Source organism: Microtus oregoni, unplaced genomic scaffold (genome assembly GCF_018167655.1).
Source record: "Microtus oregoni isolate MIOR12 unplaced genomic scaffold, Mior012 000000F_ref0000247, whole genome shotgun sequence".
Taxonomy (NCBI): Eukaryota; Metazoa; Chordata; class Mammalia; order Rodentia; family Cricetidae; genus Microtus; species Microtus oregoni.
The window spans coordinates 67,374,354-67,393,543 of NW_024543059.1; the positions used below are offsets into that span (position 1 = coordinate 67,374,354).

Genomic DNA, 19,190 nt, shown 5'->3' on the forward strand with positions numbered 1-19,190 from the left:
GTGCGCTGTAGCACATTAAAGACAGAAGGTAGTGAACGGGTGTGCGCTGTAGCACATTAAAGACAGAAGGTAGTGAACGGGTGTGCGCTGTGGCACATTAAAGACAGAAGGTAGTGAACGGGTGTGCGCTGTAGCACATTAATCGTGTGCTGCATTTTTCACGTGGAAACAAAAAACTCATGTGCACCTAAAAAATATTTCAAACGATTAATCTCTTGTAGTTGTCTTTATGTTTCAAGTCTTTGATCTTTATAAACTTAACTGTTATGTGTAAACATGGATAATTAGTGAGAAAAATCTTCAGGGAGCGAGAGTAAGGAGACACAGGGGGAGGTGGGGATGCTTGGGGTTAGGCACTTGGCTCATGGTAAGGCATGCGGTATCTGACAGCACAGTGCTACTTGCCAATTCAACTTAAATCAGAAAAATGATGAGGGTCTCATATTCAAAGAATTCTACATTCTGGATAAATGTAAAATTATTTATTTCTACTTTGGGTTTTAAATACAGGATTCATCCAGCCATTTTTAGTTATAAAAATGTAGTCATAGCCAGGCGATGGTGGTGCACACCTTTAATCCCACCAGTCAGGAGGCAGAGGCAGGTGGATTCCTGTGAGTTCAAGGCCAGCCTGGTCTACAGAGTGAGTTCCAGGACAGGCTCCAAAGCCACACAGAGAAACTGTGTCTTGAAAAAACAAACCGAGCCAACCAACCAACCAACCAAACAAACAAACAAAAACCAAAAAAGACAAACAAAACAAAAAACCCAAACAAACCAAACAAACCTTCCATTTTCAAGTGAGGCCAGAGATTTCCACCCTCCCCAAAGGACAACCAAGAAGAGCAGACATCAGCCAACTTGGTAATAACAGTCTATCTGCTTCTTAGTTCCGGATTTGGTCAGACAATTCCATTGGAAAAGTCTGTGGGTATTTAATTTAGCAAGTCCATTGCCAAACCTGATTATTACTATGGCTGATTTCTGTGGATGAAGAGTTTACCTCCCTCTAGTTTTTGTCCTGTGGTGTAGGAGCTGCCAAAATCAGACATGCCAAATCTTTCCTGGTAAGCCACTGCCATGTGGCAATATATAGATTAATAGAAATGGGTTAAATCAAGGTGTAAAGTTAGCCAATAAGATGTGCTGAGTCATGATTTCAGACTTGCTTTTATTTGAGATAACAATTACATGTTCACTAGCATGCTGTGGTGTTTGCTTCATATGCAGACAGCTCATAAAGATGAAATACAGACAAGGGGAAGTGTGGCAGGAAGGCTGAGCACGCAGGTCATCCTGTGCGTACTGGGGTAGAAAGAGCTCTCTGCTCCACTGAGTGACTGTGGATTCCAGAGAGAAAAGATTGCAAGATGTCACAAGACACATTGTCCCCAGTAGGAAAGATGACAGAGGTCAATCAATCAGAAGGAAGGCTAGGTAGCCTCCAGTTCCCCATTTGAGGTGTGGTAGCTCTCACTTGGGGTTGAAAACGAAATCACAGATAATTCAGTTTCTCGCGGAAAGCTTACATGATTACTTTATTAGCAGTGTCTCTAAGGAACAACATTAGTGCTGTATGTGGCTGGTGTCGTGATTCAGTGGAGTGCAGGGGTCAGGAGTAGGAAGGCATCAGTATGGTCTCAGAACGTCAGGACAGTCCGGATACTGAAATATGAGATATAAGATGTTGGTTCACATTCCCAGAACTCACAGTGCCCAGAGGGTAAATAAAGCATGTGTTATGAGTCTCAGTGAAAGCCATTCAGGCTCCCTGTGACTAAGGACAAGTCCATAAATGGGCAATCCTCCTTTTTCTGACCTCTCTAACCTTCTGTCTCTTCAACTCTGAACTCACCAGAACATCTTGATATGACTGCCATTTAGATTTCTGTTCTAAGTTAGATTTCTTAAATACTACTGATCCTGCCTGGCTGTTATAAGAAAAGCAGCTGTGGGAAATAATAGACATTTCATGCTGGCTATTTGCCATACACTTTGTAGAAGCTTTTTAGGCATTGTCTCATTTAAACTTCATCCTAAGCAGTGGCACTATAAGGTCCATTATCATAGGTTGTCCATTTTAGAGACTGTGAAAACTGAGGCTTAGCGTTATAAATGCCCTGGGTCGTACATGTGCGTGCAGAGCCTGAACGGTCACTGAAGTCCCACTTTTGCTCTTCTCCCATTTCTCTTTCATTTCTGTCGGTCATTTCTCCTACCATAAAAATAATCTCTTTTCCCCACCCACCCCATACAAAGAATCTTAAAGCTCTCACCTCTTTCCAGAGCGAAGCAGCTCAAACGCCTCATTGATTTTCTCAAAAGGTAAAACATGGGTAATTAACGGCTCCAATGGAAACTTTTTAGCCATGAAATCAGCCACAAGCTTGGGGACAGAATCTTTACTCTTAAAGCCTGAAAGGAGAGAGCAGCACCGTGAGATGCAGCCAGGGGGCAGGCAGGAGAATTAGACAAGAGATCTTCCAAAGAAACCAAGTTCCTAACAGTGCCCATGCTGCCACCTGAGTGGCAGACGCGGGACTCAAACACCCTCTGCATGGCGTTAATGACTTATAACATGCCACCTGATGTCAGGGTCCCTGGCTGGTGACGGCAGCTTAGTAGATCTTTCCTAGAGAAATCATATTGCAGATGTTTATAACCAAAGGAAGGGAGTGTAGGCAAACACTACTGCCTTGGGTTCTCTCTGTCCTATGAGGCATTTTCGGGCCTTAGAGACCCACGTAGAAGAAGCCAGGAAAACCCTGGCTCGTTTATGGGGAGCAGAGCAGCCTGTCTTGGGATTTCCTGCATTAGTTCTTGCTATAGAGAGAACAGTGATTTTCATGTTGCCTTCTAAGAACTTTTCTGTTACAAAAGGGATGAAATTCTGAAAAAAGTTAGGAATTAGAACCTCAAAGATGGGGACATAATTCAGGTAATATAGTTCTTTTTGTTTGTTTTTTTTTCTGACATTAGATTTTTATTGATTATCTGGGAATTTCACACAATGCCCCTGATCACACTCACTTCCCAGTCCTTCCAGGTCTACCCTGCAACACTTGTGACATCTCCCAAGGAAAAAATATACCAAGGTCAATTTGTGTTGCCTATGTTCTCACTGGAGCATGGCCGAACTCCCAACGGCTTCTTAAATAAAATTGAGTCCTTCCTCACCACCACCCCACCAGAAGCCACAAATTGTGGAGACCCATGCTTGAGCATCCTTTCCTTTCCCTCCCTCCCTCCCTCCCTCCCTCCCTCCCTTCCTTCCTTCCTTTCTCCTTTCCTTAATTTCCTCTTCTTTTCTTTTTTCTTTGTTTCTTTCTTGGTTTTTGAGACAAGGTTTCTTTTTGTAGCCCTGCCTGTCCTTGAACTAGCTCTTTGACCAGGATGGCTTTGAACTCTCAGAGATCACCTGCCTTTGCTTCCCAAGTGCTAGGATTAGAAGTTTGCACCGCCACCACCCAACCAATACATTTAAAATAATTTATTTTTATTTTAAGCGCATTGTTTGGTGTTTTGCTTGCGTGTATGTCTGTGTGAGGATGTTAGATCCTATTTAACTGGAGTTACAGACAGCTGAGAACTGCCATGTGGGTGCTGGGAATTGAATATGGGTCCTCTGGAAGTGCATCCAATGTTCTTAACAGAAAAGCCATTTCTCCAGCTCCTATCACAATTTTTAAAAAGTTCTCTTCAATTGCTTCCTGTCTGAATGTTACTGTAGGGGATGACGTGGGGGTAGGGGTAGGGGGTGAGGTTGTCAGAGAAGCTGAATTTGAGCTCCAGAATATAAACAAAACAAAAACAAAAGTCAGTAACAATAGATAGCTGATTCAGTGCTAACAGATTCCTGAGACTGGCTGACCAGGAAGACTAGCCTGACCATGAACTGCAGGTCACTGTGACCCCCCCCCCCCCCAGTCTAAAACAACAAGGCCAATTGCTCCAGTGTAACGACTTCAAATGTTCTCTGACTCCACACATCCACACATCCACCTTGACACACAAGAACACATAGAGAACTTGATCCTCAGCTGTGAATACATACCACCAAATATTGCTCCTTTCCAGGCACGACCCAACAGCAGCAACATGGGGTTCACAGAGAGGCTTTGAGCATGAGGAGGCACCCCAACAATGACACTTACACCACATGATGCGTGGCTGCTTAACAGAGAAGACAGCTGGAATATAAATAATATTCAAAGTGGATATTCTTGTGGTCTACTCACGATACAGTTTCATGTCATATGAAGAAATTTACAGAGAAATGTTTTGAGAGAAAGAGAGAATGAATGAATTTATGCTCAAGTCTTCCTTATCAACTAATAAAGAAGCAAGTCTCATTGGGAGCCTGTGCAGTCTGGGTCCTCCAAGGAGAACACTGTTTCCTCATCACGTGACTCTCAGGCGCCTATGCGTAGGTTCACTCACTGTCATTGTCCATTAACTACAGTTTTGAAGTTTGCACTCTAAGACAGAATTTAGATGGTGAAGATGTAATGGTGACATCATCAGAAGTTGTCTCTTACCTATTTGTCAACCTCCCTTTATAACACGTCCCTACTGTGAGGCTTAGATCAAGAACGGGCAAATTTTCAGTGGCTGTGAATCCAGTGTGTGCATTGGTTTTACATTATTCTGTTATCTGGAGACATCCAGGAAGTTTTTACCTTTCAATTGTTTCATCTAAAATTCTGTACTAAAAGATGATTTATGATCCCCAAAGATACATGATAGTCCATCTTTTGATTTTGAAATATGACATTTAGAAAACTAGATGTCCTCAGAACACGTGGGAATCAGAGTTTTGGATCTTCAAATCCACATGACAACCCAGGCTCAGATGAGCAAACAGGGAGACCGTCTAGTGTATCACAGAAGAGCTATGGCCGTGAGGAAACCGGAACACCAGCATGGAAGGACTCCCCATCCACAGAGGAGAGGCTAGCCTCTCTTGACATCTAGCCTCAGTTCAAGGCTGAGAAGAATGCCACTCTCGGGGCACCATTCCCATTCTTTATTACCAACTCTTCTAAGGCTTTCTGGAGGACCTCCATAATGGTGATTCTTTAGGTCTCTGGGGATGCTTCTCTAGAACTGCAGAGGTCTTAGGTTGGCTGATATGTACTGGAGAAGTGTTCTTTAGCCATGTATGGTGTTTGTAACTATTTGAAAGTAATATCATGTGTATTCAAACACACAAGCACGGTAAGCTTGGCAATTTCCTTTCTTATCATTATCCCCAGCTGACCTTAATTGAGTGCTTACCACATGGCAGCTGGCTCCATGCTAAGTGTTTTACATTCACTATGTAATGTATATCATAAACAAACTCACAAAACGCGTATCTCTTGAATTTAGAGGGTATGGCAGAATCTGTGAATTCAATTTTAAAAGTATTTCCTCCAACATGTAAAACGAGATGTTTGTGGGTGCCCCTCACTGTGCCGTCTCTGTGCTAAGGATATGGAGACCTGTTGAAGCAACAGCTCCTCTACATGTTTTATCCTAAGAATTAATACTTGTCCACATATTATTCGTTAGTCCTGTTGGCCATATGATGAATCTTGAAATACTTTTCAGAATATTTCATTTCAAATATTATATAATAATAAGAATGTGGAAGAAAATCATGTTTGTCCATTTATGAACAGAATTTGCATTTAAATTTGCTTGATAAGTTAATTTTTTTTACTAAAAATCAGTAAGACAGTTTATAATAGCTCAATGAAGGGCTTTCCTGTATTAATGGAGGTTTATTACTTGAGACTAGTTTGTAGAATGAAAAAAATGTTTATCACTATACTGAATTAATCAATATGAGAAGGAAACTAGAGATGGAATATTACTATCTAAAGTAGCTTTCTGCATGAGATTTCTATTTTGCTGTCTGGTGCATATTATGGATGGCAGAAGGACAGATCTCAAGGCATGCCACAGCACCTACCATGGTGTCAAGGCGACCGATTACTTCAAAGGAGAAGTCCACCCCTCCATCGGTCATTTCCTGGAGTACTTCGTGGATGGGTTTGCTGTAGTCCAAAGGGTTGATGCACTCAGTGGCACCCAATTCTTTGGCCTTCGCAAACTTGTCTTTGTTGATGTCCACAGCGATGATCCTGGCTGCTCCAGCTGTTTTACAGCCAATGATGACAGACAGACCGACACCTCCAAGGCCAAACACAGCACAGGTGGAGCCTGGGGTCACCTATGTTTGCAGAAAATTCAAAAGATGGACCAAAGAGTGATTGCTAGGCAGTGCTCCATGCTGCACAAAGCACCTTGCTTTGTCCTCTGTCCTGGCCTCTCAGATGTCATTCCACCTGCTTCCAAAACCTCTTCTGGCTATAGCTGCCTGAAGGGGTAAACATTGGTTCTCAAAATTTGCTCTATATTAGATGTATCTGTAGAGTTATCGTTTTTGTTCATCTCAGGATCCAGTAACAGCCTCTACCAGTTAATTGGAATCTCTCCATGTAGAACCCCATTCTAATTCAGTGGGAAACCTTAGTGAGACCAGCTGTACTGATGATCATTGAACTTGACATGGAAATGACTTACACCTTCAAGGGCTACACAATGACATCTTACACATACACAAAATCAATTTGTGTAAGTGAAACAAATGATCATGGTTACTCCAGGAGACTGTAGGGTAGTCAAACCAGCCTTCCATCATTAATTCCTTGGTTCACTATCATTCAGTAGTCACAACCAGGGTTACTGGAGCAGAAGTCTTCTGGGACGCATTGACAAGTCATCCCTGGCTTAACAGGAAAGTGGATAGGAAACTTTAAGAAAATATAGCAAGAGACCAATGTTGTCTTTGTGAGACTTTAAGCCTGCCTTAAATTGGTCTGTATTTTAATAACAATGACTGAAATCCTTGACCACAAGTACCCATGGCTTGCAAGACTCACTCAGTCCTCCTGTTGAAACAGATGAGCAACTGCACAAGGAGTAACTGCATTTAGGGTTGAAGCTAATGAAATACATATAGAATGTAATTATTGAACAAATGTATTTAATTTTTCTTAACTCAGTAAGAACATCAATTTCATCTATAATAAAGGTGAATTTTCTTCAGTGTTCAAAAATCCTTTTGGATATTTTATTCCTATTAATATTTTAATCAACACCATCAACCTGTGAAGATGATGTGGGAGAATCCTAGAGTCATAGACTGAGGTTCTAACGGATCTACTAGCAAACTTGCTCAGGATACACTAGGTCACACACAGTTGAGGTTAGCTAAAGGAGCTGTCTCTCATGCGATGTGCACACACTAAGATACAGAAACTGTAGAAAAGATAAACCTCTAACACAACCGAGGTTTAAATTTTCTGGGATAATGTTGCTGATAAGCTTTGTTCTCAATCCCCACAACGAAAGGAGACAACCTCAGCCTGCATCTGGCCGTTATCAAAGGCCACGTTCATCGTGATGCTCTTTCAAAGAACATCAGGCAGCTCAGAGGGGCCGCACTGGTCCAGTGCCGTTAAGTCCTGGTTCACCATTAGGCCTCGGTTTTCTTTTCAGGAAATTTCCACTACGCAGGCAGGTTGGCTCTCTGTAGCAGTGCAGGTCTTTTTAAAAACACTGGTGACAGCATTTGTGCCGTGCAGATCTCCCCACTTTGGCTTACTTTAGAGATAACAGTGATGACATATCCACTTTAAAATCTTCCATTTGTCCCAAATGGCCAAGTGTTCCAGTTTCTGACTCTTTAAAACATGTTTTATTGCTCAAGTGTATCTTGGGACTGGGACATAACAGAGCTTTACAGACAACAGCAAATGCAAAGTGTTACAGCTGCGGATCTACATAAGTTTCAAACAATTTCTATGAGAGCCCAGTTTCTTTGGGAACTTGGCAGAACTGGATGCATATTATTATAGAGCTTTTCTTGAGTGTGTGGAGGGAATTCTCACTGGAGTTGGACAGACTTATCTTTTCGACAAAAACTCTCTCTGCCTGTGAGCAATTTCTTTCCTTTGGTCCCAACAATACATACGTAGCTTGGTCCATGGGCCACTGTCCATCTTACCTTGGCGACTTTGACAGCAGAGCCATAGCCAGTTGAGAACCCGCAGCCGATGAGGCAGACTTTGTCCAGGGGTGAAGTCGCATCGATTTTAGCCACTGCCATCTCATCTACCACAGTGTACTGGGAGAAGGTGCTGGTGCTGATGAAATTGTGGATTGGTTTCCCCTTACACGTGAACCTGCTGGTGCCATCAAGCAAAGTCCCCCGAGGCTGTGACAAACTGGCCAGTAAAATAAGCAAACAAAGACATAAGACAGAGGAAAACCAGTGTGCAATGTAATTGTTCAAGAAGACAATAAGAAACCAGTGTGCAATGTAATTGTGCAAGAAGACAACGAGAAACCACTGTGCAACCTAATTGTGCAAGAAGACAGTGAGAAACCTACTCATTCTTCATACAGAAGTTGCTCTCCGGGTGCTTGCAGATCCTGCATTTCCCACATTGGGGAGAAAAGAGCGGGATGACTTTATCGCCTGGAAGGGGAACAAGAAAATGACTTAATGTCTACCCAGTAATTATTAAGGCAAGAACATGAAGCTTTCATGTAGGGATGTGTGTGCCCTAGAAAGGTTCCTAAGAGATAGGGTCCAACTGCGCTACGTCATGCATGGGTCATTGCTCTTCATCAAGGTTGCTATGTGCCTAGAGTTTACTGAAATAAAAGGAAAATGTAAAAACAGCTACATCTACTGATCAGCAGTCAACTTTCATTGTGTGCCTCAGTTGCTCTTAGGGGCTTTGCACGTATTAACCTAGTCAATCCTTAGATATACTCACTGATGAATATAAATATATACTTTAGTTGTAATGAGTTGCTAAGTTCCCATGAGAAGTTGGAGTTACCTGATTATTATATAATTATTATAATAAAACACAAGCCAAATACAACACAGAGAATATTGTACAATAAAAATAAAACCAAAAATTAAACTTGATCATAAGGTAAAATTAAAATAAAGATTTTGGTAGCTAGTTTTTTACTTCTTAAAAATATTTGTCCTGTTTTTATGTGTATGTCCGAGTACCATGTGTGTATGCTCTTGTGTGGGTGCCCTTGAAGGCCAGCAGAGGGCGCTGGATCCCCTGCAGCTGGAGTTACAGGGGGCTTCAACTGTCTTACAGGATGACTTAACCCACTGAGTCCCTTCTTCATCACCCAGGTTTTGGTTTTTCAAAATGATCGTGCTTCTCTTATTATGAAACAAATGCTTTAAGAATAATCTTAGTTGTTTTTGAGGACACAGACTGAAATGTGACAGAGAAGGGACGACTTGCTCTGGACATCTCAGTTCTCAACACTGAGTTAGAGGTTTCCCCTGAGAAAGAAAAGGTGATTTTTTTTTTTAGATAATTGTTTATGAACTATCAATTTTTTCTGCTATAGACAAAGCATCCTGAGAAGTAAAGGTATCATTTTACTGTTAGCTTTTTTTCCAAATAAAGGAAACACCAGTACTTAACTCCAGCCAGACGCGTTCTTTTCTTATTTTTTTGTTATTTGGAATGCAAGAAATGTCTGACTCTTCTGGCTAACGTGATCTTTTTGGGGATGAACATAATTTTGTTTTTAAGTCACATGTGCTACCTATGTTATTGTACAAATCAATGACCTGATCACTATGCTTCACAGAATATATATACATATATATATATATTAAAATATTTATTTATTATGTATACAATATTCTGTCTATGTGTAAGCCTGCAGGCCAGAAGAGGGCACTAGACCCCATTACAGATGGTTGTGAGCACATGTGGTGGCTGGGAATTGAACTTAGGACCTTTGGAAGAGCAAGCAATGCTCTTAACCTCTGAGCCATCTCTCCAGCCCCAAGAAAATATATTTTTAATCAACCCTTACATCCAAAAAACGAAGTTAAAGTAAAAACATGAATAAAGTAAAAAGCAATGTGCAAACCACCACCTTCAGCCCAACTAGTGATAATACAATGGTGTTTATGTTTGTAAGACTTTGGCTATATTTTTCCGTCTGTGGAAACATATTGTATTATGTTTCTATATTGAAGAAGGAGGAAAATAAAGGAGAAGAGAAAACCATCATGTGGATGCAATGCAGTTAAACCTACGCATCCTACAGGAGAGGCATCCTGAAGCCAGGTGAGCAGTCGGGTCTCTGAACTCAGCACAGAGCAGCTTCCCTACATCTAGGCACTCAGAACCTGGACCTGCAGGTCTTGCCTTTGCCCCATTTGTAGGTCTGTTTGGATCCTGAAAAGTCCCTGGTGCTCAGTGACACTGAAGTGGAACTTAGCAGACTGTGAACTCTGAAGGTCACAATGGGGACTCTAACTCGGCACCTGACACCTGGTAGATAATAAATAGATGTTGAAAGAGAAAAGACATGATTGGATGCCAGAGGACAGAGGCTTGAAGGGAGGAAGGGGTGGAAACCCTGTGACCATGTGCCAGATTTCAAGTCTCCTACTGCCTGGGCTTCCTATTTTGTGGGGGAAGCTCTTGGGATCAACGCCAAAGTACAAACCCTGAGGGTAAAGAATTCTATACCTGGTTTGACAGAAGTCACCCCTTCTCCGATGCTCTCCACAATACCAGCTCCCTCGTGGCCTAGAACTGCAGGAAGTGGTGTGCTCAGGCTTCCGGCAACCACGTGGTCATCTGAGCGGCAGACCCCTGTGGCCACCATCTACAGAGAAGAGATTGATTTCACTCAGCCAAGATAGCGACTGTGAAGGTTTAGCACACCTATTCTGAAATGGGGCTTCTCAGGAGCTTGCTAACAACCCCTATTGCTTCTAGATTCGATTTAGGGCCAAGTTTTCCCATGCTTTCATCTCTTCTCCCAATTAAACAGCTTAAGTGTTAATGATCATCCTGTGAATTGTCACCCCCCCCCCCAAATGTAGTTTATACAATATCTAAAAATGGATGCTATGTTATGGAAAAAGAGACAGAAAATGAGTACCAAGAAATTACCTAATATTAATTGCTTTTGGACTCGAGATTTTTAGCACTTTACAAACACTTAAACATTTTTAAAAGTTTTCAGGCATTATGTTAAACTTTGAACTTTCAGCGGCTGAGGTCAACAGCTAGGCTCAGCAACAGGTTCATTCATTGTCGGGGTGAGCATATGAAACGGAATGTTAATGGGTAGTTGGACACATATATTTGGTATTTTCTGAGTTTTTCAAACCTAATATTTTAGACGGTAAAAAAGGACTTTACCTTAATACGGACTTCATGGGCCTTGGGGGGTGCGACTTCTATGTCCTCGATGGAGAAGGGCTTCTTGGTCTCCCATAGCACAGCAGCTTTGCACTTGATCACCTGGAAGAGGAAGGGTTACTGCAGCTCCAAGGGGATCACCGCAGTTTTGTTCCTCTATTTCCTATGCACAGTGTCTGTCCCCAATTTTCCATCCATTGTTACATAGAAATGGACACTTCTCATGTACAAGGAGTCAAAACACCCTGAGAAACCTGTGACACCATAGTAGAAGGTCAGGAAGAGAAAGGTCACATATCGGGGATGAATTGGTGTATGTGTGCTCTTTCAGGCCACGCTTGTATTCTTTTGTTTCCTGATAGTCACTGGTACTGTAGTAAAAGAGGTTGTTTGACTAAAAACATTTGATATATGTTTAATTCTAAATTATAATTATTAATATGTTTTTGAGGTGCTTGAGATCACAACCTGGAACTTTGTGCGTTTTGGGCAAGAACACTGTCTCAGAGCCAAACCCCCGGCTTTGGATTTCTGAGACATAGTCTGAAAAGCAGCCCAGGCTGGCCTTGAACTACGAATCTTTCTGTCTAGGCCTTCCTAGTAATGAGGTTTCAGGGATGGTCTATCATACCTGGCCACATTTTTATTTTGCTGTTGTAGGCAGTGTAAACTCAAGCCTATGATCAACATAGTGCTGTTACTGACCCTGCACCTAAGAGCCTGGATTCCCTAGTCCCTGAGTTCTTGCTTGGTTGATAAGAATGGGTTTCCACTTATGCTGCATGAATTCAGTCTTTCTTTTAACTTTGTCAGTCATTCTTTATCCTAACTACTTTTCCTTGAAATGTGATATGCCATCCTAAACATGACCAGGAGTGATAGAAAATAAAGTGATTTGAAACAAAACTACTGGCGACTGCCCCTTCTGTGCTGATTCTACACCCATCTCTTCTATACCGAGTCATGCCACATCGTGGACTCAGAAGTCTCCAACCCCCTTCCCTCCCCCCCCCCCCCCGTTCTCACTGTGAGCTGTTGGACCTTTGACCAACTCCTAAAACAGACCCTGTGCCAACGGAAACACAGGCGTTATAATTAGGCAATTGGATAGCACAAATCAGTTATTTATGCTTAATGACTGCTTGCGTTTCTCAGTACCATACAGAGGCTGAACAAGGAAGATGACTTTTTGGAAATCTCAGTACTATATATGTGTATTATTAGGTATTTTCAGTGTTAGCAAGTGATTCAGTTTTTCTCAGAATTAATTGTATGTAAGATGTGGATTTTATTTTTTTTTAAAGAGAGAAGAGACAGTTCTATAGAGCTTCTAGAGATTTTATGAATTGTGCAGCAATGGACCCTCCCAAATCCCGGCATGCATGGGAATGTAATCTTACCGTGGATGATCCCAAAGTGTTGAAATCAATCTACCGCTTGTCAGAAATTTTAGCAAAGTTTAACGGGACAATCCTACTAAGTTCCTGAGTCCAATTGCTCATGAGAAATTCCTGTCAGGCTTTTCTCTTTTCATAAGAAAGCTGTGATTCCAAAGAACAGCCCACTAAGGTATCTTGATATAAACAAAGACTTCTCTGCAGAAGATCTCTTTACAACTTTCTGTTTACAAGGTAGTCACAGTTGCTCAGAATGAATTCCCTGTGCTGCAGAGTTAGTGAGGAAGGGAGGACGGCCCCAGATCTAGAATCTGTGTGCTCTTGTTAAAGGTATTTAGCAGCAGCCGGGCTGCACAGTCGTGCAGTGCACACCCTGTGCTATAGCACACATCACACCCTGCCTTCAGTGCACGTCATTTCTGAGTTAGAAGTCAGCATCTTTTAGCAAGTTAGTGAGAATATATTCCCAACAGCAAGATCTTTTTCTTACTTTTCCGGCTGTGCTCATGCTGTCTGTCCTCGCTGCTGGCAGGAGATTGATGGGTCCCTGCTGGCTCTTCCCTCCTGCAGTGCACTGGGCCAAGGTTGCACACAGATTTTGTTAGCTGAGGTGTCAGCTGATGCGACACATGATCTGACCATTTATGACACGCCCATCAGTTTATTCTCACTGCAAGTTAAGGGGAGGCACTGTCCTGTCTAGGAAACTTTGTTCTGGGGATGTGATGTAGGGGACATTCTGCTTTCGTTAGGCTCCACACTTCCTTTTGCATCTATCTCCCCTCTCAGGTTCACTCTTCCCCTGTCTCAGCTGCACTCTCCCCTTTCTCAGACAGGTTAGAGATCTGCTTTCCTTTGCTAGGGAAAGCAGTAACTTAAAGTCTGCATGGAGCATAGTAAGGAGGACAGGAGACAAATTGGGGCAGATGGGGTGGACGGACAGAGCCTCGGGGAGGAAGGGTTGGTATCCAGTCCTCTTCAAAGCAGAGAGGTACCCATAGCCACAGCAAAGGTGCTGAGACCCCTGGTATCTCTGCAGCACACACTACTGGTCAGCATTGAGCAAGGACCTGAGGCAAGCATGGAGCTGGTCCAGAGGGTGGCAGTCATGAGTAAGAGTTAGACTCCATTCCTGCCAGGAGACAGAGCCTACAACATGCCCTATCCCTTTTCCTGAGAGAACTTGGGCATATCTCCTTGCTCTTTGCCGTGGTCTCCTTCTTTAAGATGAGGATGTTAGAGTGTCACTTCAATGACTGTGGGGAACAAGCAGAACAGTGCGCACATGTGCTGAACATGGAGCCATATGGGTAGAGGCAGCTCAGTGAGTTACAGCTACAACTGGCATGCGTGAACATAAGCTCAGAACACACTGGAGGAGAAAGGCAGAGAGTGTGCAGTCAGCTATGCAGGAAGCGCTAGGAGACAAAACTATTCTCACAGAGGACTCGGGAGACTTTAGAGTTGCACTTGAGTTGGTCTAGAGTTTCAGGTGTTCGTCATTGAAAATATATGTATGAAAAACAGAGCAAAATTCTTATGGAAATTTCAGAAATCTTTTTTAAAACAATTTTTAGTAAGGCTAAAAGAAGAGGAAAACTAAAGAGGAAAAGAGACATTACTATAAAAAAGTTCAACAGCTTCATTTTTGTTTTACAAGTTTGTGTTATAAGATTGTGAGTTTTCAACAGCTTCATTTTTGTTTTACAAGTTTGTGTTATAAGATTGTGAGTTTGTGGAAGTTAGAAAGAAAACTGGAAACAAAAAAAAAAACCAAAAAAAGAAAAAAGAATGAATGTTTTGTCAAATGGGCCAAAAGTCCCTTAATTCATTTCCTTTGTTTTTTGTTTAATGTCATAAGTTTGGGTGCGAGAACATGCATTTGATTTTTATTGAGTATTGTGTTTGCTACCGATGTTAGTGGACCAGAGTACATATCACTCCTTAAGTAAGCAAGCGGGCAATATATATACATAAGCATATACTTTACACTTCTCTAGGGTTGTCAAAGGAACAATAATGTTGTCCATGTCCAATTTTACTTATGCTGCTGTCGACAGCTTATTAGAGGTCACATGATCAAATCAGGCACCTCTTCCAGAGAATGGCTGTCTACCTCCCCACCTACCTTTGTTTACAATGGTTTGGATAGGAGTCAGGTGGCACACTAGGTCCAAAGTCCAATACCTTTAAGAGTCCCACGAGAGTACTCTCTGTTCACTGTCATGGAAGGGCACAGTTTTTCTGTGAAATTCAGATGTGTAAGAAGCTAATGGATGTTTATTATGCTCTTACAACCCTAGCGGGAGTTCTTCCTACATTATTACATGACCTTAAGAGGAGCACGATGAGAGAGGTTTTGTTAGCCAGTATTACAGGTGAGGTAAGAGAAGTATAAAGATTCCCTAATGCCCTTTCTAAGACAGCAAGAATGGAACTGTGGGTGGGCAGGCTGGTGTTATGGAGTTTTCTGGTGTGACCACGCAGACAGATCACTATATCATCAAAGGACACTGGATTTTGAACTTGTATTTTAACAACTTATCTTAGGGATCATTCATATTCCCTCCGTCCCTCCTTCCGTCCTTCCCTCCCTCCCTCCCTCCCTCCCTCTTTCCCTCTCCCTAACCCTCTCCTTCTCTCATTCCCTCCCTGCCTCTGTTACTCCTTCCCTCCCTCCATCTCTGAATGATCATTGTTGACAATTCTTATGTCTTTTGGCTAGAGTCTGTCACTCCTGTGGACCCAGTTTGGGTTGGTGTCTAGTTCTGACACCTTCAAGTATATCAAGAGGACTGAGATGTCTCGAGGGTGGACAGCCACACTGTCTTGCAAGGTGCAATAAGCTGGTAATCGGTACTGCCAGGACCTTAACACACAGCTCCATGAGTTACAGACATGCTGTTTGTGCTACCAAGAAGGCTTGGGGCAGTCCTAGATTTATTCAGTTCTTTACCCACAAACATAGCCTCCATATTTTGTAAAGTCTAAGGGGACAAAAGCATACAGACAGCCTGACATTCATACGCCATCCTATTCAACTTCAGACTTTTGCAGTCCAAAGATTTTGGCAAAGTAACTGTGGTTAATAGTTACTTGAAAGGTATTTGAGAAAGAAAAAGTCATGTATTTAGACTCTGTGTGTGTGCAAAGAATCAAATAGCCTTCAACTGCTGCCAGCAGCAAAAAATCTACTTCCTGGGTTAATGTTCTTAATCAAGACAAACCCAACACCAGATATCAAGAATTTGCACAACATTTTACTTTGACCCTGAAGCCAAAGCTTGTCAGAGAGTGGCTGTGATCTTTCTTTCCCAAGGTTAGAATGTATCACCAGTTTGGATCCAGATTTTGATGTAAATAACATGAAGAGAGTGTTGGCAATATTTATCCAGAGACCTTGCTGTTCAAGGTCTTAGAACTAATCTCAAAGTTGCTAAAAAGCAGAGGTGGTCAGGGATCCACTGCAGTGTTCTGGGCCCAGGTAAAAAGACTGACATGTTTAGCACATGAGGGGTGGATTCTGTAGATCATGAAGCAAAGCTTTATGTACACTGTCCTCCGTAAGGTGGTGTATAAACAGAAGCACAATAGGATACGGGTACTATACTGCAGACGGTACAGACCCCACGGACTTAGTAATACAGAATCAGAACACTGTACATACAGACATAGTAACTTAACAATAAATGGTGATTTTTTTCATAGCATAGTGCTATTACTGTTGACTGTCATATCCCCGATCACAGATAAAGTTTACCAGGAAGCTGTTTGGCTGTTTTACTCAGTTCCGGGGCGAATCGTGTGCTGTGCAGAAAGGCCTTGCCTGGGTCTGCATTTTACAGTGTTTTCCCATGGGTTCTTCCACTATTTTCAAAGTCTTCAGGGTCTTATTAAGACCTTCGACCTATCTAAAATTGATTTTTATATAAGAAAGAAGATAGGGACTATGGTTTGATTCTGCATATGGTCATATGTTTCTCCACGAAACATTTCTTGGAGGCTGGCTTTTCATTTTGTTTTGTTTTCCAGTGTTTGTTTGCAGTACCTTTGTTAAAATTCAGTTCATTGTAACCAAGTCACTGTAAAAATCACACAGATCTCTCCTCAATGGAAGTAATAGTACATTCTGGAGCCAAGTATTAGTAATAGCATAGCCTGGGAGTACAGATATAGGTTACCCCAAATGCTATGTCCCAACATAGTAGAACTTTTGTGAAGTTGTTATGGAAACAGAACAAAGTGTAAATAAATTCAGATACTTTGCAAATACATTGTTCGGGGTTGGTCAGTCAGATGGGCTAAAATGGGGTGGAGGAATGACTGGGCCACAGGTGTGAGCTTATCAAGTTCTAAAGTTTTAGGTTGATGGAGGAGAGGTTCTGTTTGTACATTCGAAAGGGATTTACCTACTAGTCACAATGATGATGCAGATTCGGGTGGGCAATAAATGGACATCTAAAGGGCTGAGATAGCCCAGGATACTTTGCCTCTGGACCTGAAGTGTTCCATCCTCTTCATAATCACTAAAATCAGAATCAATTAAGTAGTTTCTGTAGAATACTTAGTGCAGGTACGGTTTCCTTGGGGGAACTATGGTTCTCACCCGCCTAGATTGATTTACAGTCTTGTTTTCTATTCTGCTGGTCTAGGGGTCTGTTTTGTGCTGCCACCATGTTGTTTTGTTACTAGGGCTCTGAGGCCTGCGTGCAAACCAAGCGCGGCTGTGCCTTGGGCATTCTCCTCACCCAGGACTCTGGTAATGCAGGATGGTTTGTGCTTGCTCATTAGTTTTAGAGACAGTTTTCCAGTTCTGTGAAGAATGCCATAGAATCTCGATTGGCTTGCTGGTGAGCTGGAGACTGCACGCGGCTATTTTAATTTGTCCCAAATCATTGAAATTTCTGGTTATGATTTCATATTTTTCTTCTTTCTTGTTGGCTGACTGTGCTGACTTAGAGTTAGTCTCAGGCCCTGATGTCCTCCCCACTGCTTGCTCTGTGTAAGCTCTCAACTGATGTTTTAAAAAGTACACACAAAGAGGGCAGAGGACCACTCTGGAGAGAGCCTCTCTCCTCCTTCCTGTGAAGGTCCCAGGTTTCTTCGCCTGCTGCTCCATCTCACTGAGTGTCTAAAATTGGGTTTACAGATCATTTCATTTACAAGGTTTTTGGTTGTTTTTCTTTTTAGAATCTCTAGCTCCTTACCAAATTCTTTCATTTTTCTTTTTTTCTTTTTTTTTTTTTGGTTTTTCGAGACAGGGTTTCTCTGTATCTTTGGAGCCTGTCCTGGGACTCCCTTTGTAGACCAGGCTGGCCTCGAACTCACAGAGATCCACCTGCCTCTGCCTCCCGAGTGCTGGGATTACAGGCGTGCGCCACCACCGCCCGGCTACCAAATTCTTTCATTCCTTAATTCCTTAATTGTATTCCGTAATTTATCCACCTGCTTATTTGTACAATTCCTGAAATCATTGTTTCCTTTTTCAACTGTCCCTTGAATTTTTTTCTAAAATAGTATTTCTATTGGGAATTTATATAATGCACCCAAATCACACTCATTCACATGCCTCCTAGGTCTACCCTCCCACCCCTGTGTTAGTCTTCCAAAAACAAAACAAAACACCAAGTCAAATTTGTGTTCCTTATATATACAAGCAAGCTCCCAGTGGCCTACCTGGTAAAGAAAACTGAGTTTTCTCCACTCCCCTCTTCCCAACCCCAAGCTCTGCCTGAAGCCATCAACTGTGAAGAGCTACCCTTTAGTGTTGTGTGATACTTTGACTGTATTCTCACAAATAAAGCTTGCTTGGAGTCAGAGGTTGGAGCTAGACACTAGTTGACCTAAATTAATCATAGATGCTTGGAAGACTGTAGACAGAGAGTAGACAGGAAGTAGTAAGGCGGGGCAGAGAGAGTCTGTAGGTCCTTTTGGATGGAGGAAAGGAAGAAGAAGAAGTAGGAGGCAATTGCTGCCTGCTCTCTGCTTCTCAGATCTTTCGTGTTCTTTTTGATATCTGACTCTGAGCTTTTATTGACAAAGATTAATTAGATTAACATGTCATCTGACATCCAACCTTTGGGGCGTGATTCCCCAAGATAGCTGTTTGCCTGTGGCTTTGCAGCCACCAGCACCCACTGAAGATGCATCACCTGAATTTTCCTTCTTTCCCCTGAACCCCCTGAATGAGTTTTATTCCCTGTAGCAGCCCTTCTGCAGTAGTCTCCACAAACCCCAAACACCACAGTGCTTGGGCTCTGAATACCATGGAGTTGTTCCCTCACCCAGGGCCGGCTCTGCCTTCAGTACCATCTGCTCTATGCTCCCTGCCCTCCACACTGCTGCTGTTGCCCATTTCCCTGTTTCTGCCTTTCAGGTGGTCTCCTCCCTGTGGATTGTGCACTTCCCCTAGGCCCCATCCTCAGGCTCCTGCTACACCTGTTCAGGCAACTATCACATAGTCCCAGCTCACAGATATGCATCATCTGTAGCGCCTGTCCTCAGCCAGGCCGTGCATCGCCTGTGTTCT

The 19,190-nt window shown here is 42.5% G+C and overlaps 1 protein-coding gene across 1 annotated transcript; it reads right to left on the minus strand.

The window, feature by feature from the left end:
* Positions 1–1,154: 1,154 nt before the first annotated feature.
* On the minus strand, positions 1,155–13,275 carry LOC121446978 (alcohol dehydrogenase 1). The gene is made up of 9 exons (XM_041649927.1): positions 13,152–13,275; positions 11,265–11,366; positions 10,584–10,722; positions 8,443–8,530; positions 8,057–8,276; positions 5,957–6,217; positions 4,055–4,190; positions 2,277–2,415; positions 1,155–1,665 (listed from the first exon to the last, which is right to left on the minus strand). The coding sequence occupies exons 1-9, from the start codon at positions 13,167–13,169 to the stop codon at positions 1,641–1,643; spliced, it is 1,128 nt and encodes a 375-aa protein (XP_041505861.1). The 5' UTR covers positions 13,170–13,275; the 3' UTR covers positions 1,155–1,640.
* Between the last annotated feature and the right edge of the window lie 5,915 nt (positions 13,276–19,190).